The sequence below is a fragment of the Mustela nivalis genome (assembly GCF_964662115.1).
Source record: "Mustela nivalis genome assembly, chromosome: 3".
NCBI lineage: Eukaryota > Metazoa > Chordata > Mammalia > Carnivora > Mustelidae > Mustela > Mustela nivalis.
The window spans coordinates 149996617-150020516 of NC_139022.1; the positions used below are offsets into that span (position 1 = coordinate 149996617).

Consider the following 23900-nt stretch of genomic DNA (forward strand, 5'->3'; position numbering starts at 1 on the left):
TCCGAACCTGAGGTGATAAGCACAATGAGGAACATGTTGTAGTCCTCAGTGCATAGAATGCAAAGACCTTTTAGGAGGGGCCATGGGCTAAAGTTGGAAGGCCCAAAAGCAGTAGTGAATTTACACTGGTTATATGTAATTACTTTTTTTCTTGGGGCCATTTATTGATCAATATATAATTAGAAACTGAAAATACAGGTAGGCCTTTGCTGGGATCAGAAAAGCCAAAGAAGCTTTCTGCATTTGTGTGGTACTAAAACACTGATTTCTTGTTCTTGACGTATCCCAAATTCTGAAGCTTTTCTGGATGGGTAGCTAAAGATTTAAGTTCAAAACTTAAGAAGTATGTAGAAAAGATTCCCAGTCTCTATTGCTAAGGAGCAAAATATTTGCTAAGTTCTCTAGTGAAAATCCTGGAAGACCATCCTTGAGGAACAGGGGAAAACCAAAGGTATCCTCAGTCTTCCCAAAATGACAGTGTAGTCTCAATTTAACACAGCTGGTGATTAAGGTGATCAGCTTCCCCCACCTTACTCTACCTAACAGAGGAAAGGATAAACCATTTCTGATGGTGGTAACATCATTTGGAATATTCACAGTGTCTGACATTCACTTACTAATTTGATTGAATATCATGCAAAAATATATGATCATTTGACTAAATACCCAAAAGAAAAACATTCTATAGAACCATGCCCACAGGTGATCCAGATAGTGCAGTTAGAGGGAAAGAGTTTAAAACAACCATGGATGTTATTTTAAACAACACCCAGGATGCCTGGGTGACAGTTGGTTAAATGTCCGACTCTTGGTTTTGGCTCAGGTCATGATCTCAGAGTTGTGAGATCCAGCCTCACAGTATAGCATTTGCTTAAGACTATCTCACTCTCTGCTTCTCCCATTCCGTGCTCACTCTCACATTCTCTTTTTTGCTGTCTCTCAAAGCAGTCTTGAAAATAAATAAATAAAACACCCATGTGTAATTTGTTCAGGAAAATTAAGAAAAAAGGGAGAAAATGATGAAATGGTGAATTTGAACAGATAATTGAAATACATAAATGATTTCAGTGGAAGTTGTACTGAAAAATACTTGGAATTCTGAACTCAATGAAAAATGCATTTTGGACAAGAAGATAATAGTAAACTAGAGGAAAAGTCAATAAAAATATCCAGGGTAAAGCACAGAGAGGAAAAAGAAATGAATAGAACACACAAAAGTGATAAGATATAATTTTGTCTTTGGAGAAGAAAGAGAAAATGGGCAGAAGCAAATATCCAAAGAGACAATGGCCAAGACTTTTGTTTCTGAAACTGATGAAACTTTATGCTCACAAAGCTCACAAAACTCCGAATAAGATAATACAAAGAAAACATGTAGGCACATCATGGTAAGATTGTTAAAAACCAAGATAAATAAAAATCTTGAAAACCGCTTGAGGGGGAGAAAAAAACAAAAACTTGTTACTTTCAAAGGAATGTGTCTGATAGCTGATTCCCAGCAGAACTCTTGAAAACTAGAAGACAGTCAAATGGCATCTTTAGAGCACTAAAAGGAGAATATGCCAGCCTAACCCAAAGAAAATGTCTTTCAAAAACAAAGGTAAAATAAAAGATTTTTGGAGACTAAGAATAAAAAAAAGAAGACCATACAGTATGTAAAGAAACACTACTCTTTCTTGGATTACTTGTGCTTACGTCAGGAAGACACTACAGCGTCCAAGGGGAGGTACCTGTGGAGAGGAGCTGAACTCTGTCACTGTCAATTAGCACATTGTGCATGAGCCATCTTGAAACAGGTCCTCCAGCTCCAGTCAAGGCTTCAGGTGACTGTAGCCTGACCAGTATTTTGGCTGCAGACTTAATGAGGGCCCCAAACCATAACTGCATAGCTAAGCCTGTCATAGATGGCTGTCTCCGAGGAACCATATGAGATAATAAATATTCATTGTTGCTTAAAAAATGACATACACGGGTCACCTGGGTGGCTCAGTGGGTTAAAGGCTCTGCCTTCGGCTCAGGTCATGGTTTCAGGATCCTGGGATCAATCCCCATATCGGGCTCTCTGCTCGGCAGGGAGCCTGCTTCCTCCCCTCTCTCCACCTGCCTCTCTGCGTACTTGTGATCGCTCTCTCTCTCTGTCAAATAAATAAATAAATAGATTAAAAAAAAATGACACACACAAAGAATAAAAGAGTAAAGGGAGTCATCAAGGGGAAAATGATCTAAGACAAACGAAGAAATTTAGGAAGGAACGAGTAGTGACAGAAAAGGCACATATATGACTAAATATAAAAAAATACTGATTGTCGAAAGCAATTTTAATAATGTCTTATGTATTTTAAGTTATATTTAATATTAAAAGTTAGACCACAGTAATGCAGTAGCCATGGTGAGAGAGTTGATAAATGAGGTACAGTGGTTAAAAGTTTAAAATAAGTGACTTTAGCAAGATTTCTAAATACAAGGATAATACAAATAACTTGGATTTTTTTATACTAGCACCCAAAAGAGGGTGTAATAAACCACTTAATATTGTTCAAAAATAGCAAAACTAAGTCATGGTTTTAAAAGTCAGGATAATTTTGGGTTAGGTGGTGACTGAATTTAGGAATAAGGAGGCTTTAAGGATTCTAATGTCTTCTTCATCTGGTGCTAGTTAGAGGGATGGACTTAGTTTGAGAAAATACACCAAACCTTAGATTCATGGGTTGTGCATCTGAAATTTAATTAGTACATTAAAAATACTCAAATTGGGCATCTGGGTGGCTCAGTCTAGTCTGCCTTCTGCTCAAGCCATGTTCCCAGGGTCCTGGGATTGAGGCCACATCTGGCTTCCTGCTCAGCAGGGAGCCTGCTTCTCCATCTCCCCTTGCTCTTCCCCCTGCTCATGCTCTCTTGCTCTGTCAAATAAATAAAATCTTAAAATAAAATTAAAAATCACGCATACATTCCTTGATGATTAGTTTGAAGAACCAAGTTTCTCAAACAGCATACCCAATAAAGATACAGAGAAGTGAAATTAATTTTAGCTTGTTAAAGGACGAATGTGTATAAACACTAAATTTTTTCTTCTTTTTTTCCATTAGCGAATTTTAGCACCCTATACTGATTTTCACTACAGACACAGTCCAGATACAGCTGAAGGACAACTCAAGTAAGTACCATTTGTTCCTAGTAATTTATAAGGTAGTGTGTATGTTGCTGTTAAAACTTTTAGGTTTGTCTGATTGCATGTAGAGTTAGAGCAAAGAGAGTTTAAGTAAATTCCTCAATGAGAGTTTAAGTAAATTTTCACTAATAGGAAATTTATGTTGTGATTCTCATAATTAGCTGTGGTTTAAAAAAGAAAAAAGTTATGAGAAATTTAAAGACTCAGAATTTCTTATTTAAATAATGTAAGATAGATTGCAATAAAAACCTAGATCTTTAATTATTGTTCTATTGTATGTATTTTTAGCATAATTATATTAAGAGACTTAAAAGAATGAAATAACAGGGAATAGAATGAAGAGTTGCCTTAACAAATTGACTAAGCAGAAAGATATTCTGTAGAATTTTGAAAGTAAGGTTAGTGGGAAAGTAAAAGGAGATAAAGTAAAGGTTGTTTTCTAGGAATGAGGTAGGGTAATTTTCAACATCTTTTTGGAGAGGAAAGCCCATGTTCGTGGGGTATTTTGGGATAACTATAAATTGATTTAGAGATCGGTATATTAACATATTATCTGTAAAGATTTTACAGATGGCGTGATGATAATAAATGTGCTATGAAGTGTTTTTCTAGTAGGATTATTGAATTATAGACATAAGCACTTATTTAATAGGTAGAATATAACTTAAAATTCTTAAGTTTTAGAATATTGTGAAATGGGATATTTTTATTGTTTTTCATTTTTCATTGTTTTTCATTTTTATGGAAGATAGTGAGTGGTTTTGTATCTTTAATTACTTTATAACTATGGACTGATCCCACCCTAACATTTCATGACCTGAGCAAGAAATCAAAATAGATGTTCTCTGTTTAAGACTTCTCAAATCTTCCTCCTGCTGAGTTGTGAATTGGGATTCTTAGGCTCCTTTCCTGGCTTTTCCTGATGACATTTACTATTCTCCTTATTGATGGCAGAAATGCACTTTCCACTGTTAACTGACAAATTACTATGAATGTAGCAGCTTAAATAAATCAATTTATTAGCTCACAGTTCAGTAGGTCAGAAGAGGTCAATCATATAAGAGCTGGCATAGCTTTTATCTGGAAGTTCTGATGAAAAATCCATTTCCAAGCTGATTCACGTTGTTGGCAGGATTTACTTCCTTGCTATTGTAAAACTGAGATCTCTGTTTCCTTGCTGTCAGCTGGGGCCTACTCTCAGTTTCCAGAGGCCACCCTTCTTCCTTGGCAGTTGGCTCCCTCTGTCTTCAAACAGAGCAGAAATTCCTGGAATCCTTTGCTTTGAATATCTCTTTCTCTTCTGCCATTAGCTAGTAAAAGCTCCATTTAGATCAAGCCTACCAGATGATCTCCCTGTCTTTTAAGATCTGCCAGGCTATATAAGGTTAAATTAGTCACAGTCATAGCAATGATACCATATTCACAGGATCCAGGGATAGGGCATGGAATCTTGAGGGCATGGTAGACATTTTTAGAATTCTGCCTACCAGAATGAGTGAGAGATGAGCCTGGCTGTTTTCAGAGTTGGAGGGATAAGGTACATTCTACCAAAATCCTTCCTTACCTGTTTGGTTCTGTGCTTTACTTTGATTTAGTTCCGGAGTATGGGTGGTTTCTGGAGCATTGGTACATTATGGCCAGGGAATAAGGAAAAATGGAGTGATTTTTTTTTTTTTTTTAGTATTAAAAATTTTTTGAGTAGGTTAGAGATGGATTACTAGGCAGTCACTGTAGGTATGTCATTAAGATTTTCTTTTCTTTTGAAGAGAGAGCGAGTGTAAGCAAGTGGGAGGGGCAGAAGGAGAAAGACTGAGAATCTTAAGCAGGCTCCTCGCTCAACCTGAACCCTGATGCGGAGCTCCATCTCATGACCTGAGCCTAAATCAAGAGTTGGATGCTTATTTGACTGAGTCACCCAGGCACTCCTGTCACTAACATTTTTTTTAAGATGTATTTATTTATTTGAGAGAGTACAAGCCGGGGGAAAGGCAGAGGGAGAGGGAGAAGCAGACTTCCCACTGAGCTGGGAGCCCTACATGGTGCTCTATCCCAGGACCTGGAGATTATGATTCAAACCGAAGGCAGATGCCCAGCCATCCAAGCCACCCAGGTGCCCCTGTCACTAACATCTTTACAAGAAGGAGCTGTGAAAACTTTATCCCGTAATTGTCCAATTCTCATTTCTTCCACCACCCTATCTTCTCATTTTAGTTTCTGTTACATTCTCATGTATTTGATGCTGCAGAGCTTAGTGTGACTCGTTTGTGTATCTTTTTAAGTGTTTCATTTCTCTTTCACAGACTGCTCACTGTTCTTTAACTTGATTTTCTTTTCTTTTTTTTTTTTTTTTTTAATCCAACCCCTCTATTTTTTTCTTTCCCAGTTCTCGGATATCTGTATTCTCACAACTGTTAAGGCCTTTATTAGGGAAGACAAAAAGCACAAAAAAACACAGACAGTTGAGAAAATAGAGGTGGTTGACATGGCATAAATAGTGTAAGATTGCTATTAAGTACTGAAACCGGCCATAAGTCATATGTGGAAAATATTTATGAATATAATAGTTCTGTTGCTTGATTAATGGCTGAAAACTATTGCATAAGAAAACAGTATGATACTTGAATACTCAATTAGAGGAAAATAGCTGTGATATTAATAATATCTAGTTATTTCATATCAGTGAGTATATGGGTTGTTGAGCTTGCATGTTAGAAATGCTAAAATAAAAAAAAGAAAAGTAAATGCTGAAATAAGTTTGGGGCAAGAATTTTCAAGTGAAGAGAATACGTGTGGTAGGGCATCTGGTTGGCTTAGTGAGAAGAGAATATGACTCTTGATCTTGAGGTCATGAGTTCAAGCCCTACATTGGGTGTAGAGATTACATACATACATATATATACTTAAATAACAAACAAACTTTTAAAAAAAGAAAGCAGCATGTGATAAAAGTAAGAGGTAATTTTCTTTGCTAAGGGGTAGCCTTTTGACAGGAATGCTTATTAAATAGGGTGGTGCTGTCTGTAGTGCTCAATTAGAGGTGTTAATGAGGTATCTAAGAATAATTTTCAGGAAGAGCAGGAAAAGTAGAACCAAATTGAAAAGTGGAATTTATAACTTACTTTAAACTATGTTGGGAGTTTTAAATTGGGGCAGGGGTCAATACATAATTTTCTTTGAGGTAGATCTGACCTTTTTTTTAAAAAACATGTTTTATTTCCTGTGTAAATATTTAAATGTTAACTAATGATAGGGTTTTTTTCATGATATAGTAGAGGGAAATCTCACTTTTTATTCTAACATTTAATTTTTTGCACCCTGCACCCACCGGCTCTCAGAGAAGACAGAGAAGCGAGGTTTCTAGCCAGTAAGATGGGAATCATAGCAACATTCCGGTCATGGGCAGGTAAGTTACTTGTGCTGCTTAATAAGAAAAACTTGATTCATTTTTTCACATGTTAAATTACTATTGCAGCATCTAATTTAGATGTTAACCTGGTCTTAACTTTGTATGTTATTATTAGAGAGGGATTTGTACAAAATTACTAAAATTGACCATTTGTAAATCTGTGTGCTAATGATTACCTGGTTGATTAAAAAGTCTTGTTGTGGACATGAGCTTTCCATTTGCCTTAGGTAAATACCCAAATGGAATTGCTGAGTCACAAGGTGGATATATGTTTAGTTTTATAAGAAACTGCCAGACTTTTTCTCAAAATACTTAAACTATTTTATACTCCTATCATCCGCATGTACAAGTTCCAGTTGCTTGCATCCTTTCCAGCATTTCACGTTGTCTTACATTTTAGCCATTCTGGTAGATGTGTCATGGTATCTAATTGTGAATGTTACTTAGCTTTCCATAGTGACTAATGATACTAATTTTGTATGTGTGTATTGGCTATTCACTTCCTTTGTGACATACTAATGTGCTTTAAATTGTTTGACTTAATTCTCCCACTTAAAATTTCAATCTATACAGATTATTTGAATTCTGCCAATTATAGTTTTTTGTGCATTCAGCAAATTTTAAAATTATACTTTTTTTTTTGTTTTTAAGATTTTATTTATTTATTTGACAGAGAGAGATCACAAATAGGCAGAGAGACAGGCAGAGAGAGAAGGTGGGGAAGCAGGCTCTTTGCTGAGCAGAGAGCCCGATGCGGGCTCCATCCCAGGACCCAGAGATCATGACCTGAGCGTAAGGCAGAGGCTTAACCCACTAAGCAACCCAGGCACCTCTAGAAGTATGCTTTTAAAAGACAAATGCCAAGCAAATTTTTTCATTTCACTTTAGGTTAAGGAGGTATTAAGTAAGAGAGACAGAACATTGTTCTACTCTCTTTAGTATTCCGACTCTGGGACTCACTCATCGGCAAACAGGAGGAATACTATGCAGTCAGATTGATGAACTTTTTTGAGTATGCAACAAATATTTAAATTTAAATGATACAAGATAAAATTTAAATGATAAAATTACTGATAATCTCTAGTCAGTAGGGAAATGTTACTTATGATAACCAAATAATAGCATAATTTTGAAGTTACCTGGAAAAATATCACAGATTTTATATTATGAATACATTGCTCTATGTATTTTTTGAAATTTAAATCAGTGATTTTTTTTTTCTTTTTTATCCTCTTTAGGTATTATTAATTTGTGTAAACCTGGAAACTCTGGGATCCAGTCTCTAATTGGAGTACTTTGTATACCAAATATGGAAATAAGGGTAGGCAAAAGTTACTCTTACTGTTTTATTCCCAGACTTTTAACAGAGGAAATTAATTATTAAAAAAACTTATTTCACGTGTTGCTTTTTCCTCATGAATTGTTCATCTGTATCATAGAGCATTGAAAAAAATACTTGAATAAATATTTGCTACTTAGTTGAACACTAACACTAATGCAAATAATTTGAAATAGTGATGTTGTTAGGAACTATGACTGAATTAAAAACTCGATTAAAAATACAAAATTAATTATGCTTTATTCATTTAAAAATGCAGACAGAGGAGGGCATTCTCATTGTGAAAGATTCAAGCAATACAGAAATACATTTAGTAAAAAGTAAATATAGTATTTATGTATCTTATTTCTTCTAACTTATGTTTTTATAAAATGAGTGGTGGTTTTCATTAAAATTCGGTCATTAATATTTATATGCTTATTTATTAGATATATTCCTAGATTATTAGTGCATTGTAATTTCTACCAAACAGCTAAAAGAAATTGAAATTGGAGGGGAAAATATGAGCTCTTCCGTGATTCTTCCTTTTCTACTTAAATGTTTTTAATTGTGCTTGAAAGAATAAAATTTGCCTTTTTCTTGTTTTTCTTTATATGAGCCAAACCTGGAGTTGAAAAACATTAGATGTTAGCTAGGGGTTCCTTGCTTAAAATGTGAACTGAGAAACATTAGACCATGGAAATGGAAGGATATGATTTTAGATGGAAAGATCTATAAGCAGGGAACTAAAGGTTGGGGCCAGTTCATGGTGGCTTACTTTGCAGGTGGTGAAAGAACGTGGTTTTTGGAGTTTGACCCACTATTTGATTCCTGATTTTAGTCTTTATAGTTCCGTGACCTTGGGCAAATTACATTTAAATCTTTTTCCATATGTACTACGGTGGGGATAATAAAAGATTAATTGAAAAGATTAAGTCGTGTATGTAGTAAGCACACCATAGTTATCTCTGCTCTAGTATAGACCTGAGATGGCAGTTTTCTAAAATAAGGAGTTCTCTTTCTATCTGTTTTTTTCTCTGTGAATAGGACATTTAAAACATCTGTTTTAAATTTTTAAATTTAAATGAAGATCCTTCCATAAAAATAAATGAACTGTATTTATTTGCACTTGCAGCGAGGTCTGCTTGAAGTGCTCTATGATATATTTCGTCTTCCTCTACCTGTTGTGACTGAAGAATTCATAGAAGCATTGCTCAGTGTAGGTAAGTATTGAAGTCCATTTGAATCTGTTCATATACTGTGATTTTTAAAATGGTTTATCTAATACACGGAGTCCCTCAGAGGCAAAATACTGAACTAAATATTGAATATTAAATGGAACATTTTCTTACGGCATCATCATAGCATAATAAATTAATATAAAAACAAAACCTTAAATAAATTTCAAAAAATAAGAAATGTTAATTTCTTTACCATCGCCCTAGATATTGCAAATGAGCAGTGAAATTCATAGAAAAATGAACAAAGAAAGAAAGAGCAAAGATAAGAAACTGATGTAGTTCTCAAATTAGATTATTTAATCCTTGCTATAGTTGTATTTTACCCAAATGACTCCTAAGTCCCAAAATGAAAGAAGTTTAGATCTGTGTGTATCGATAAATCATTTATTTGCTGTATGCCTTTTCATTTTTTTTTTAACATCTTTTAAAGATTTAGTTATGTATTTCAGTGGGGCAGGGGCAGCAGAGAAGGAGAGAATGTCCAGCAGACTCCTCGTTAAGGCCAGAACCCCATGTGGGGCTCATTCCCACAACCCCTAGATCATGACCTGAGCCAAAATCGAGAGTTGGACATTTAATCCAACTGAGCCACCCAGGTGCCCCTCAGTCCTTTTTTTAAACCAATTTCTGTTTTTTTAACCATTTTACAACATTCTTTATAGCCTGAATAGCCAATGGTTAACTGATGTGTTTTAGTGATTTCTCACTTTCTTCTAACTACCTAATTTTAACTATTTTAGATCCAGGCAGATTCCAAGACAGTTGGAGGCTTTCAGATGGCTTTGTAGCAGCAGAGGCAAAAACTATTCTTCCTCATCGAGCCAGATCCAGGTAGAATTTAGGGAAATAGTTCAAATTTATTATAATTTACCGTTCTTTTGGTAAATCATGTAATATACTGAGCAGTTTTTAAACTGATTCTGTGCTATGTTTATTTCTAGGCCAGACCTTATGGATAATTACTTGGCACTGATACTCTCTGCGTTTATTCGTAATGGACTTCTAGAGGTAAGACTTACAAACCTTATTTTATTCTATTTTATTTTTAAAATTTTCTCTAACAGAGTTATTTCAGAGCAATAAGCGTATGTGATGCTTAAATGTGTTCCTATGTACTGCTTTTGCAACAGTTATATTTTCTTTATATTTTCAAAGGGTTTGGTTGAAGTGATAACAAACAGTGATGACCATATCTCAGTTAGAGCTACCATCCTTTTAGGAGAGCTTTTACATATGGTAAGTTGAACAACTTCTGATTATGTTTTATACCATTAATGTTTTAATTTATAAAATAATATTACTTTGTAGTATCTCAAAAAGTAAGTTTACTTTTTTTGAGTGTTTGTCTTTACGGTGTGAAGAACCCTTGATGCCTTGTATCTATCTATACATATGTGTGTGTGTATAATGTGTATATATAGTATAAGCTAGTTTTTTAAATGGAACATGTAAAAATCAAAAAGTACTGAATATTGATTTTTATACCCACTTTTAATGTTAACATTTTGAGTCTTAAAAATCTTAATGTATCTCAAAAAGATTTGTTGCCTAATAAGCAAGAAATTACAAAACTAGATATTGCTTCAGTCAGGTAGCAGTGGAATTGATGCAGCAATTAGTGCCTGAATTTTAGAAAACTGAAAAAAATTCTAAGTATAATTCCCTTGTTTGAAAACATTTTTTGCAAACTTGTGAGTTTAGGCTTAGAAGGTGAGTTTTTTGTGTTTTTTTTGTTTTTGTTTTTTTTTGTTTTGGGGGGTGGTTTGCCTTAATTTTATGACGTCAGTAACTTCTGGAAATAAGGCGCTTAGGAAGTGATCCAACCATTATCTACTCCCAGCAAATCAAGCAATGGGAGAACTGATTGTTTGCAAGATAGAATTCCTATTTCTAGGTCACCTGTTTGTTAATAGAATACTAAATAAAAACCATTTTAACTGGTTAAGGAAGAAGTAACCTTGTAGCAGATCTTTTTAAAATTATGTTATGATCGTCTCATATTGGCAAAGTACATTTTTGTTTCTGTTGTTTCAGTCCTCCCCACCTCTAGTATTTTGTTTTTTTTTTTTTTTTCCATGTAATAGGTGGGTTCTGTGAGTGAGGTAAAGAGAATTAAAGAGTTTAATGGTAACTGTTTTATTTACCAGCGAATTATTTAGCCACATGCTCTGTTCTCCTTCAGTCCATCCATGGAAGAATAAGTAATACTGCAGGTTTTCAGATCTGATTTTTTTGTTTCTTCAGATTTTATTTATTTGTTAGAGAAAGAGAGCACAAGCAGAGAGAGCAGCAGGCAGAGGGAGAAGCAGGCTCTGCTGAGCAAGGAGCCTGTTCAGAACTCGATCCCAGGACCCTTTATGACCTGAACCAAAGGCAGACGCTTGACTGACTGAGCCACCCAGGCGTCCCTTCAGATCTGATTTTTATTTTTTTAATTGATTAAGTTTTTTAAAGATTTTAATTTATTTATTTGTCAGAGAGAGCATGCATGCGCACAAACACAAGCAGAGAGAGAAGCAGGCAGAGGGAGAAGCAGGCTCCCCGCCAAGCAAGGAGCCCGATGCAGGACTCTATCCCAGGACCCTGGGATTACCACCTGAGCTGAACGCAGATGCTTAAGCGACTGAACCACCCAGGCGTCCCTTTTATTTTAATTCTTAATATATCATTTCCTGTAAGATTATCAATATTTAGAATTTCATGTTCTTTATGAAGGAATCTTTTTTATAAATTTCATTTTTTCCTTCCTCCATGACCAGAATTCTAGATTCCCTTGAAATAAAAAAGCTGTTCATTTTGAATATAGTGGTGTTAGTTCATTGCTTGTTATGCTTACATTTTCTGGCTTCCACATTTGATTAATTTACTTATCCTCACTGGTAGAAAGCAGATTGTGTGGTGGGTTTTGTTTGGAAAGTAGGATTAATGTAACATTATAGCACTGGATCTAAGTTTTGATATGTAATCCTTTCAGATCATTTAAGAATTGAGTTTAATTGTAACTAAATTCATTTTAAGTTACCACTTAATGTTATAATAAAGGATCTGTAAAAATTCGGAGTTTTATTAATGTTATATGAGTCTGTATCTTCATTCAGTCTCATCCTTACTGAAAGTAGATAAGATGAATTATAAATAAGTATGTATTGGAAAGTGAATCATTAAGTTCATTTCATGAGTAAAAGCTTTAGTATTTATCTGTGGATAATCTGTTATATAAAATATTCCTATTTGTCACCTCCTAAAAAATACTATATTTCATTTTTTAGGCAAATACAATACTTCCTCATTCACATAGCCATCATTTGCACTGCCTGCCAACCCTAATGAATATGGCTGCGTCTTTTGATATTCCCAAGGAAAAGAGACTGTAAGTATCAGAGCTCTAGCAAAGACTGTGCCTGGTATATTTAATACCCATTTAGATGACCTTCTCTTCTTTTTAAAATTCTGTGTGTATATGTGAAGAGTTTGCTTGGAAATGCTTTTTGTGGGGGGGGGGGTGGAATTCTTTTGGGATGCCTTACAGATGAGAGGAAAATTGATAGTATTATTTAATATAGTCTACAAAGTATTATAGCATAGTAAAATAAAATCAAGTTTTTCTAGCATGTCTCTGGACCAGGACATAAACTCTACCACATGGTTAAAAATGGTGTTTGAGAATTTTTTGGACTATTTTATGTTTTGAGTAGCAACTCGGGCTCTTTAATGTCTAAAGTACTTAAAGTTAATAAAGCACAAAGAATAGCAATGTATTCATTTGTATGTGTGGTTAAAAACTTTGGAATTTAGTAACCCATACTATAGGCACTGAAGTAAGCTAAACTTTTAAATCTGAAGGAGATACTGCAAACAGAATTTATAAACAAAATATGCTAATACAGCTGTAGGTCTGCTGGAATTTCAGTGCTAATAATAAAATATAATTTAAAAGGTAAAGATGGAGAAGCTTGATTAGAAAGTGCTAGTAGGAATCTTTTTCATTTGGTTAAGATTATGTCTAAGCCAGAAGTCTGACTTCCTTCTGTCCTTCCTTCCTTTCTTTTTTTTCTTTAATTCTATCTATTAGAAAAATCTATATATTTAGACTTTTTTGTAGTATTAGTGAGATATGGTTCATTAACTGTTCAGAACTGTGAATTTTATTGACAGTTACACAGTTCTTAAAAGTTCAGTTAGCTTTGGGGCGCCTGGGTGGCTCAGTGGGTTAAGCCGCTGCCTTCGGCTCAGGTCATGGTCTCAGGGTCCTGGGATCAAGCCCCGCATCGGGCTCTCTGCTCAGCAGGGAGCCTGCTTCCCTCTCTCTCACTCTCTGCGCCTGCCTCTCCATCTACTTGTGATTTCTCTCTGTAAAATAAATAAATAAAATCTTTAAAAAAAAAAAAAAGTTCAGTTAGCTTTATTAATTCAGAAGTACATATATGGGCCTCACTATAAATAAATAACATTCTTTTAATTTTAACTCTGCCAGTGAATTTATTATTAAGTTTATTATTTAATACAATTAGATAAATTTATTATTTAATAGAATGAATAGAATGAACTTGTATTATAAACTGAGAGTTAACTAGGGATTATCTCAGTTATAACTCTAGGCTTCCATAAGTAATGGTAGCTTTCAGGTGTTTTTTTTTTTTTGTTTTGTTTTGTTTTAAGTTTATTTATTCAAGCAACCTATCTCTGTATTTACTGTGGGGCTCAAACTGATAAACCCGAGATCAAGAGCTAAATGCCCTACTGACTGAGCCAGCCAGAAGCCCCTTTCAGTTTCATGATGGATAGTAGTTTCATGATGGAAGAATGTGTTTTCCAAAGCCTGGTAGAGCTAACCTCTCTGGGTCAGATTATGGCCATGAATTTCAGGGTTCATCAGGAATTCAAATTTACCTTCAAAATTTCAGTAATAATAGTCTTATAATGGTTTTGTTTGTTTGTTTGTTTTTAGCTCAGCAAGCTTTCTTTACCTTCAATAGTTCCCAATCTGAGCGCATCTCAAGGTTTTAAAATTTTAAATCTGATTTGTTTTTACCAGAAGTTCTGGAGTTGAGACTTGATTGCTACCAGATTCTTGAAAACTGTGCTTTTGTGGACCACAAACAAGGAATTAAAAATAATGTTTAGAAGGATACCATTAACAGTTGCAGATCAGTGTGGGAAAATAGAGACTGTACAAACTGATACTGGAATCATCAGTTATCCACACGATGGGGAGAAATAAAATGTTCCTGCCTTTTACCATAAGCAAAAATTCCTTTCAGGTGGATTAAGGATTTAAATGTGGAAAGCAAATTTTTAAACTTCCATAAGAAAAGAGAGAAAACTGGGTTCCTGACTTTTAGGAGTTCTTAAAACCAGTATACAAAAAGTGCCCACCACCACAGAAGAAAAAATTAATAAATACATATTTAGTTGGGTCTACATAGTGTTTCTTTCTTTTTTTTTTTTTTTTGTTAAGATTTTATTTATTTATTCGACAGACAGCAATCACAAGTAGGCAGCGAGGCAGGCAGAGAGAGAGAGAAGAGGAAGCAGGCTCCCCGCTGAGCAGAGAGCCCGATGTGGGCCTCGACCCCAGGACCCTGGGATCATGACCTGAGCCGAAGGCAGAGGCTTTAACCCACTGAGCCACCCAGGCGCCCCTACATAGTGTTTCTTCATACAAATCAGCAGTGTTCTTGATTTTTTTTCTTTGTGGTTCAAATTTGATTAAATAATTTACTTTTTAGTAATAATCTCTAGCCTTGAATTTAAATGTTTTACTAATTTACCAAAGTGATCTGTAAAATTATGCTAGCTTTGCTACAGAATTAATTCATTTTTTTAAATTAGGCGAGCCAGTGCAGCCTTGAACTGTTTAAAACGCTTCCATGAAATGAAGAAACGAGGACCTAAACCTTACAGCCTTCATTTAGATCACATTATTCAGAAAGCAATTGCAACCCACCAGAAACGGGATCAGTATCTCCGAGTTCAGAAAGATATATTTGTTCTTAAGGTACTGAAGTGGAATGTCGCAGTTTTTAACTTAGTTTCTTAATTTTTAACTGATGGATTTTACTATGCATATACTTGCTTGAGTTAGCAGTTTTATTCATGCTTATGGAATTTCAAATGGCTTTCTAGTTTTATAATGACTAGGCAGTTTAAAGTTATGTTTTTATAGCTTTTTAAAGTTAAAAAGCCTTGATAATTCATCCTTAAATGAAATTTAAATTGAAATTGAATTTTAAAAATTTGAACTTAGTTTTCTGAATGTGAAGATAATTTTCCTTAATTTTTCTTATTACTTTCTGATGATGTTAGGATACAGAGGAAGCCCTTCTAATGAACCTTAGAGATAGCCAAGTCCTTCAACATAAAGAGAATCTTGAATGGAATTGGAATCTTATAGGGACCATTCTTAAGGTAGGACAGACTACTTCTTGATTATGGCTTCATTGTATTATTCATTGTAATTCATCATAATTATATTTTGGGAATTGATAAATACATATATGATATAATATATTGTGTTTTTCTAGTGGCCAAATGTAAATCTAAGAAACTATAAAGATGAACAGTTGCACAGGTATGTAACAACTGTTTTGCATTTAAATTGAAAGAACTTATATTTGAATTATATTATACCTGATACCCATGAAAAGTAATAATTGGTGTTTTAAAGATACCTACAGGGGCACTTGGGTGGCTCAGTGGGTAAAAGCCCAGGTCATGATCTCAGAGTCCTGGGATCAATCCCCACATCGGGCTCTCTGCTTAGCAGGGAGCCTGCTTCCCCTGCCCTCTATCTCTGCCTGCCTCTCTGCCTACTTGTGATCTCTGTCTGTCAAATAAATAAATTTTAAAAATCTTAAAAAAAAAAGACACACACATACATTTTAATAGTTGGTATTTAGTAGGAACATGTATACATTTTTGTGTATATTCTAACAACCCAAAAGCATCAGCTAATTCTTTTTCTAGTATTTATATTCTGGTTTTACTTTTGGAACATATGAAGTACTTCAGAAGAAAGTTTCTCAAATGGGGTTAATTTCAACCATGTGTAATCTTAGCCCTAATGCATGAGGATGACATAATGAGGACATAGTGTTACCCTCCTAAAATGATGGCCATTTTTACTATTCTGCTTCTACTTGCATTTGCATCTGACTTTGGAGGGTTAGCCATTTGTCTTCCTCTTTACATTCATTCCCCTTAACCAAGTTAAGGTGTTCTCCACACCTTTCATAAAACATACTAATGTTCATGGCATACACAGTACTTCAAGCTACTGTGCTATTCCCTAGTAACCCCATGCATTTTTTACTCATTCTGAGTTTAGACTAATCCACTACCATTACTGATCTCATTTGATAAGAGAGCCTTTACTTCATGTTTCTGAAAAATTTATGTCCTTAACTTTATTATTTGGTTGTATTCATCTACTCATGATATTTAACTTAATATCTGTATTCAGTTTATACAAACCATATGTAAACTTGGAATAAAGAAGCTTAGCCTCAGCTTTCCATATTGGTTGAAAACAGGGATGAAGTCTCTTTCAGCTTTGTTTCTCCACATTCTGGAATTGGCACCATTATTGGATTGGATTGTAATGCATGAAATTAAATTGAACTGAGTTAAATAGAAGCTAAGCCCGTAATGTTGAAAGTTATAACATTGAAATATAAATTATGTTAAAAAAAAGAAATATAAATTATGTTCATTGCTTCATAAATTCAGTTTCTTAAATTTTACCTGCAGCTTGTGCTTTTTGTTTTTGCCTAATGGTGAAAAACAGACAGAATTGTAGTATGATTTATTTTGCTTACAATTATCCAGTGTAGGATTATTTTATAGAGTCATGGGACAAAGATTGTCACAAAATACAGTAGAAGAAAATTTTTATTCAGGGTTCTTCTTCGTATTATCCAAGCCTATCTTCTAGCTATGTTACATCTGCATTTAGCCAGCTAGTGTCTTTGTTCTCTGATATTTCTTTGAGGCATCTCACCATAAAATTCTTATTTTACAAACTATTCTTCACAATTAAGGTGGTTTTTTTTTTTTTTTTTTTTTTTTGTATTTTGTTGTTTTTGCATAGTGTGCATGTGGGTGTAATGTACCAAATGTTTTTATTCCTTGCCATTTTTTTTAAACCCAAGACACATTCAAGACTTTATTATTATCTTAAGCTTTAGTTAAGATTTTAAAGTAATTTTGGTTTCTTTTTGCTAATTTTATTTTGCTCTTAGGTTTGTACGAAGACTACTTTACTTTTATAAGCCCAGCAGTAAATTATATGCCAACCTGGATCTGGATTTTGCCAAGTCCAAGCAGCTCACAGTTGTGGGTTGCCAGTTTACAGAATTTCTTCTTGAGTCCGAAGAGGTAATAAGCATTTTGAGTATTTTTCAGAGCAAATGTTTTTCACTAAATTTTCCCTCTTCCTTTTATTTCTGAGTATATAAGTTGTATTTAGAAACATAAGGAATGAGCTCAGACCTAGATTTGAATCCTGACTTTGTCACTAGCTAGTTATGTGACTTTAGACAGCTTATGTGTCTTATAGAAGACCTGGTTTTCTCTTTGTAAAATGGGAGATAATACCATCTTCCTGCAGGATAGTGTTGAATGAAATTTAAAAGAACATACTTGGTGGTTGATATCCATTATTAGTAACTTTATCATTATCATTATATTTCTTGGATTTGAGTAAAATTAATTTTCTAATTATAGTCACTAAGTGCTTTTCCAGTAATATCAAAATGTATTTGCTTTTAGGATGGGCAAGGATACTTAGAAGATCTGGTAAAAGATATTGTTCAGTGGCTCAATGCTTCATCTGGAATGAAACCTGAAAGAAGTCTTCAAAATAATGGTTTATTGACTACCCTTAGTCAACACTACTTTTTATTTATTGGAACACTTTCTTGCCACCCTCATGGAGTCAAAATGCTGGAAAAATGCAGCGTATTTCAATGGTAGTTGTTTCAGTATATTCCTGAACTTAATCTTTAATGTAGTCAGAAGTAGCATGCTTCTTATTCCATGTACATAAATTTGGTAAATTCTGTTAAAACGCCCCCAAAATTAGAGTTATCTTATGCTTTGTTACTCTTTTTTATGTGATATTTATCATTAAATGCTTTTTTCTAGAAATGCTTGTTTATATTTTCATTCCCCCCTCCCCTTTTTTTTTTAAAGTCTCCTTAATCTCTGTTCCTTGAAAAACCAAGATCACTTACTGAAACTGACCGTTTCTAGCTTGGACTACAGCAGAGATGGCTTGGCAAGAGTTATCCTTTCCAAAATCCTTACTGCAGCCACCGATGTGAGTATAACATTAACAGAACTGTATTTTTTATAGCTGTATTTTTTTATTTTACTTTATAAAATTTAGCCAAGCAAAATTAATTACTAATTCTAAGAATAGGGTATGGGGTTTGAGTTTACTTTAAAATAGTAGTTCCTCCATGGGGCGCCTTCCTGGGTGGTTCAGTCAGTTAATCGACTGCCTTTGGCTCAGATCAGGATCCCAGGGTTCTGGGATCAAGCCCCATATCAAGTTCCCTGCTCAGTGAGGAGGAACCTGCTTATCCCTTTCCCTCTGCCACTTCCTTCTGCCTGTGCTCTCCTGCTCTCTCTCTCTGTCAAATAAGTAAATAAAACCTTTAAAAATAATAATAAAAATAAAACAGTAGTTCCTCCAAGGAACCATATACAGTACTCATTTTTTTCTATAAAGGGGAAGAAGCAGCTAGATTAAAGCAAATATTTTATTTACCTAGTACTAAGAAAATATATCAGGGCCTAGACCCTCAATTCCATTTCTTCTATTCTTTTCAAATAGCAAAACTGTCCCAAAACAGTGTCCAAATAGACTATCCATGAAGTTTGGGTTTTATTTGTTTGTTTTTATATTTTCATTTATCTTTGTAGGCCTGCAGGCTGTATGCAACAAAACATTTAAGAGTATTATTGAGAGCTAATGTTGAATTCTTCAATAATTGGGGCATTGAATTACTAGTTACCCAGCTACATGATAAAAACAAAACGATTTCTTCTGAAGCTCTTGATATTCTTGATGAAGCATGTGAAGACAAGGTGAAGGTTTATTACTTTATAATAAAATACTTGGACATGATTTTTATTCAGTCATTTTAATTATTAAACTTTATTAAAGTACTGAATTTTAATAGAAAATTATGTGAAATTATAATGTACTTAATATAGGTGTTTTGGAAACAACTTACTATCATTTTGCAATTGTTAATTTGCCTGATAATTACTTTCTTTAGGCCAATCTTCATGCTCTTATTCAGATGAAGCCAGCATTATCCCACCTTGGAGACAAGGGTTTGCTTCTTCTCCTGAGGTAAATGTTAAGTAAATTTAAAATGTTCAGTAAATTTTAAGTAAATGTTAAGTAAATTTTTCTTGTAGTTATGTTTTTTGTTGTGTTCTCTTTAGCAGTGTATTTTAAAGCTGGATTCAATCCAAACAGGAAACACTTTAAAGAGTTTAGTGTTAACTTCTGAAAGGGGCCTATTTTAGAATCTTATATATCCTTTAATACTGAAACTCTGTCTTTTCATTGTTTTCCCTAATGTTTATTTTACATTTCTATATCTCCTCATAATTTTCATGACATTTTCTTTACTGTGGTTGAATTCATGTGTTTTGCAAGATTATGAAAATTTATTTATATTTGAAATTATAGTAAATAATAGTTGACCTTTTACTGTCAGGATGAAACTATTCCTAAAGTCTTTTAGCTCTTTAAACATGGTATTGCTTAAGATATTTTTGCTCCTTAAACACTTGTGGTCAGGCTCTGTGTTAAGCTAAATTGTTTTAATTTACAGATTTCTTTCCATCCCAAAAGGATTTTCCTATCTGAATGAAAGAGGTTATGTAGCAAAACAATTGGAAAAGTGGCACAAGGTAATTTTCTGTTGAGTAAGCTTCAGTTTATATCTTAGGAAATAGATCTATGAATTTAGAGGATTTTTTTTATATCAGTGTTTTGAAGCTTAAGAGGTCAAATATTTAAACATTCATATGGGAGGTTGGGGAGCCAGGTGGTGGGTATTATGGAGGGCACGTATGACATGGAGCACTGGGTGTGGTGCATAAACAATAAATTCTGTTACGCTGAAAAGAAATAAAACAACAACAACAAAATTTAAACATTCATATGAAGTCATTTTAAATTCTATGTAATTATTTGTGTTTATTTTTCCATTTTCTAAACCACCTTGTTTTATAGCAAACCTACTGATTTTGTGTCCATTCTGTTGTGATTTTTCTTTCAGTTTAATTGCTATAATCTACTGGTTTAATTTTTTAACCCTATTTACTATCATTTCTTTTATTCTTGAGTCCTTTTTGATAGCCCTTTTAAGCTATAACTAAAACAATTTTCCTAAATAAAGGAAGATTATAAAATGATTCTACCAAGCAGATCTAATAATCTAATTAAACTTTACTTTAAGATGCTACTTGACATAAATCTGAGAATGTACTTCAGAATAACTGAGAAGTTATTAGTTAACTTCCTAGCTTTTCTTTAGTTGGTCATCATCGTGATTTTATTTTGTTTGAAGCATTCTTAATTGTCAAACATCTTAGAAACCCATGGATAAGCAATGCTAATGTAAATAATTTTTAGGTTTTTCATAATTTCAATCATTGTCTATATTGAACCATATTTCACAAGAAATTCTCATTTTTAAAAAGATATTGTAACTATAAAACTAGGCACAGTGTCTGGGTGGCTCACTTGGTTAAGCGTCTGCCTTCGGCTCAGGTCGTTATCCCAGTGATCGAGCCCCATGTCCAGTTCCCTGCTCAGTGGGGAGCCTGCTTTTCCCTCTGCCTCTCCCCTGCTTGTGCTTTCTCTCTCTCTCTCTCTCTCTCTCTCTGAATAAATAAGTAAAATCTTTAAAAACAAAAACGTGATTTAGGGATTAAGTCTTTCAATAATTAATGAATTGGAGAATTGAAATAAGATGTGATAGTTTTATTTCATAAATAGAAGTTATTTAAACAAATTACCATAGTAAAATTGGTCACCTTATTATACAATTTATAGTATTAGAAAATTGCTTAGCATATCTAGTATAGTACTTTCAAATAGTAGGTACAAAATATAACTTGTAACAAAGGCCTGTGCATATAAGGAAACACAAAGGAAGGGTTAATGATTCTGCCTAGGGATTAGAATTAGCAAAATAAATGTTGGGTGGGCTGAAGAAAGGATATGATATTTGAAATGGTCTTGAGGAGTAGGCAAATAAGTTGGATGAAGGGTATTCAAGGCCGAAGGTGCAGAATAATAAATCTGAATAGATTATTGGAACTTCAGACTTGTGGAGAATGCTATATTCCACTGTAGTTGCGGTGAGGCTAAGTGAGGAGTGGCAAGATAAGGCTAGAATGGTGAGTTAGAACTAGATTATAGAAGGTCTTATAAACCACATTATGTCATTAATGTATTCCCATTTAATTGGAAGTGGGGGAATTATAGGTGTTTAAAGAGTAGTCGTAATCAGAGCTGTGCTTTAGAAACATGACAGGTCGCAGTGTAGGAGTGGATATTTGATTATCAAAGGTAAAGCCTAGGAATATTGAGACCAGTTAAGAAGAAAGATTTGATAAGAATGTGAACTTCAGTGGTGCTGACATGGAATAGGCAGGGATACATTTTCTGGACATCTTTGAACTAAGATGAACAGGATGTGTGGACAGATTGGATATAATGAATGAAGAGTCCATCTTGACTGTTCAGCTTTCTAATCTGCATGACTGAGCATGCAGTGAACCACCACGAAGAGATTGCGATTACAGGGGTGCCTGGGTGGCTCAGTCGGTAAAGGATCTGCCTTTGGTTCAGGTCATGATCCCAGCATCCTAGGATGGAGCCCCAGGTCACACTTCCTGCTCAGTGGGGAGTCTGCTTCTCCCTTTCCTTTTGCCCCCCCCCCCACTTGGTGTTCACTCATGTTCTATTTCAAATAAATAAATTTTTAAAAATCCTCAAAAAAGAGATTGTGATCACAAAAAATGGTATGCAGGTTGAGGATAATGAATTTTGAGTATGTTGAGTATGTCGAATTGAGTATGTTAAATTGTATTGCTTTGGGATGACCAAAGATGGTATCCAGAAAATATTTGGAATTGTGGATCTAGAGCTCAGGTATGTGCTGGAAGATCACAATTTGGGAGTCTTCAGTATATAGTAGTAGTTGAAACCTGAAATGAGTGAGATCATCAGGGAAGATATAAAGAACAAAAAAAAAGAAAGGAAGGAAGGAAGGAGGGAAAAAGATTGGAAATTGCTCCCTAAAGAAAATTCTGGTTTAATGAGCGGAATAGAAGGACAAAGACACTGAGAAAATTGCCAAAGAGAATGGTGTCACTAAAGGATGCTTCAGGAAGGAGAGGGCAGTGATAGATATTTGATAAAGAGGTCAAATAAGATGAACAATAGAAAATAGCTGTTGAATTTGACAGTTTGGTCATTGGTGAATTTTGCTACAGCATTTTCAGTAGAAAGTTACAAACATGCTGAATCGCAGTTACAGTTAGTTAAGCAGTAAATGGAAGGTGTAAAAATAAAGACAACATAATCTTCTCTCTCAAATTAGAGAAAAGGAGAAAGGGAAAGAACTTACTGATTGCATACTATTTCAAGTCTTCATTTAATCTTCAGGGCAGTCCTGTGAAATACATTCTGTTATTTTTATTTTGTGAATGAAAATTTGGAGGCTAAAAAGAGTAAACTTTAGGTGGGGAGGAGTCAAGATGGCGGAAAAGTAGCAGGCTGAGACTACTTCAGCTAGCCGGAGATCAGCTAGATAGCTTATCTAAAGATTGCAAACATCTGAAAATCCATCGGCAGATCGAAGAGAAGAAGAACAGCAATTCTGGAAACAGAAAAACAACCACTTTCTGGAGGTAGGACTGGCGGAGAAGTGAATCCAAAGCTACGGGAAGATAGACCCCGGGGGGAGGGGCCGGCTCCCGGCAAGCGGCGGAGCAACGGCGCGCAAAATCAGGACTTTTAAAAGTCTATTCCGCTGAGGGACATCGCTCCAGAAGCTAAACCGGAGCGAAGCCCATGCGGGGTCAGCGTGACCTCAGGTCCCACAGGGTCACAGAAGGATCGGGGGTGTCTGAGTGTCGCAGAGCTTGCGGGTATTGGAATGGGAAAGCCGGCTACAGAGACAGAGCCGACAGTAAGCTCGCAGCTTGGTGTTACCTTGAACCGGTCGCAGGCTCGGTGAGCTCGGAGCACGGCCGGAGGTAAGGCAGACGGGAGTAACTGGGCGCTGTTTTCTGAGGGCGCACTGAGGAGTGGGGCCCTGGGCTCTCGGCTCCTCTGGCCGGAGACTAGGAGGCCGCCATTTGTAATCCCGTCCTCCGGAACTCTACGGAAAGCGCTCAGGGAACAAAAGCTCCTGAAAGCAAACCCGCGCGGATTACTCACCCCGGCCCCTGCTAAGGGCAGTGCAATTCCGCCTGGGGCAAAGAAACTTGAGAATCACTACACCAGGCCCCTCCCCCAGAAGATCAACAAGAAATCCAGCCAAGACCAAGTTCACCTACCAAGGAGTGCGGTTTCAATACCAAGGAGAGCAGCAGAATTCCAGAGGAGGAGAAAGCAAAGCACGGAACTCATGGCTTTTTCCCTGTGATTTTTTTTAGTCTTGCAGTTAATTTAATTTTTTTCTTTTTCATTTTTTGTTTTTTTTCTCGCCTTCTGGTAAAAATTTT

The 23900-nt window shown here is 35.1% G+C and overlaps 1 protein-coding gene and 1 long non-coding RNA gene across 7 annotated transcripts in view; one reads left to right on the top strand and one right to left on the bottom strand.

Annotated features, from left to right (window-relative positions):
- Positions 1–1958, bottom strand: part of LOC309861018 — a 78163-nt gene extending 76205 nt beyond the window's left edge. The window contains exon 1 of the long non-coding RNA XR_014309729.1: positions 1731–1958. This is a non-coding gene — a long non-coding RNA (uncharacterized lncRNA). The remainder of the gene's footprint in view (positions 1–1730) is intronic.
- RICTOR (RPTOR independent companion of MTOR complex 2) overlaps positions 1–23900 on the top strand; it is a 136012-nt gene that overhangs the window by 77387 nt on the left and 34725 nt on the right. For all 6 annotated transcript variants that reach the window (XM_082723410.1, XM_082723412.1, XM_082723411.1 and 3 more), the window contains 17 exons: positions 3087–3154; positions 6505–6572; positions 7814–7896; positions 9029–9116; positions 9875–9965; positions 10076–10142; positions 10290–10370; positions 12404–12504; positions 14967–15132; positions 15441–15542; positions 15659–15705; positions 17375–17510; positions 17904–18103; positions 18327–18453; positions 19062–19226; positions 19421–19497; positions 19988–20066. In XM_082723410.1, the coding sequence (XP_082579536.1) occupies positions 3087–3154; positions 6505–6572; positions 7814–7896; positions 9029–9116; positions 9875–9965; positions 10076–10142; positions 10290–10370; positions 12404–12504; positions 14967–15132; positions 15441–15542; positions 15659–15705; positions 17375–17510; positions 17904–18103; positions 18327–18453; positions 19062–19226; positions 19421–19497; positions 19988–20066 (1746 nt within the window). The remainder of the gene's footprint in view (positions 1–3086; positions 3155–6504; positions 6573–7813; positions 7897–9028; positions 9117–9874; positions 9966–10075; positions 10143–10289; positions 10371–12403; positions 12505–14966; positions 15133–15440; positions 15543–15658; positions 15706–17374; positions 17511–17903; positions 18104–18326; positions 18454–19061; positions 19227–19420; positions 19498–19987; positions 20067–23900) is intronic.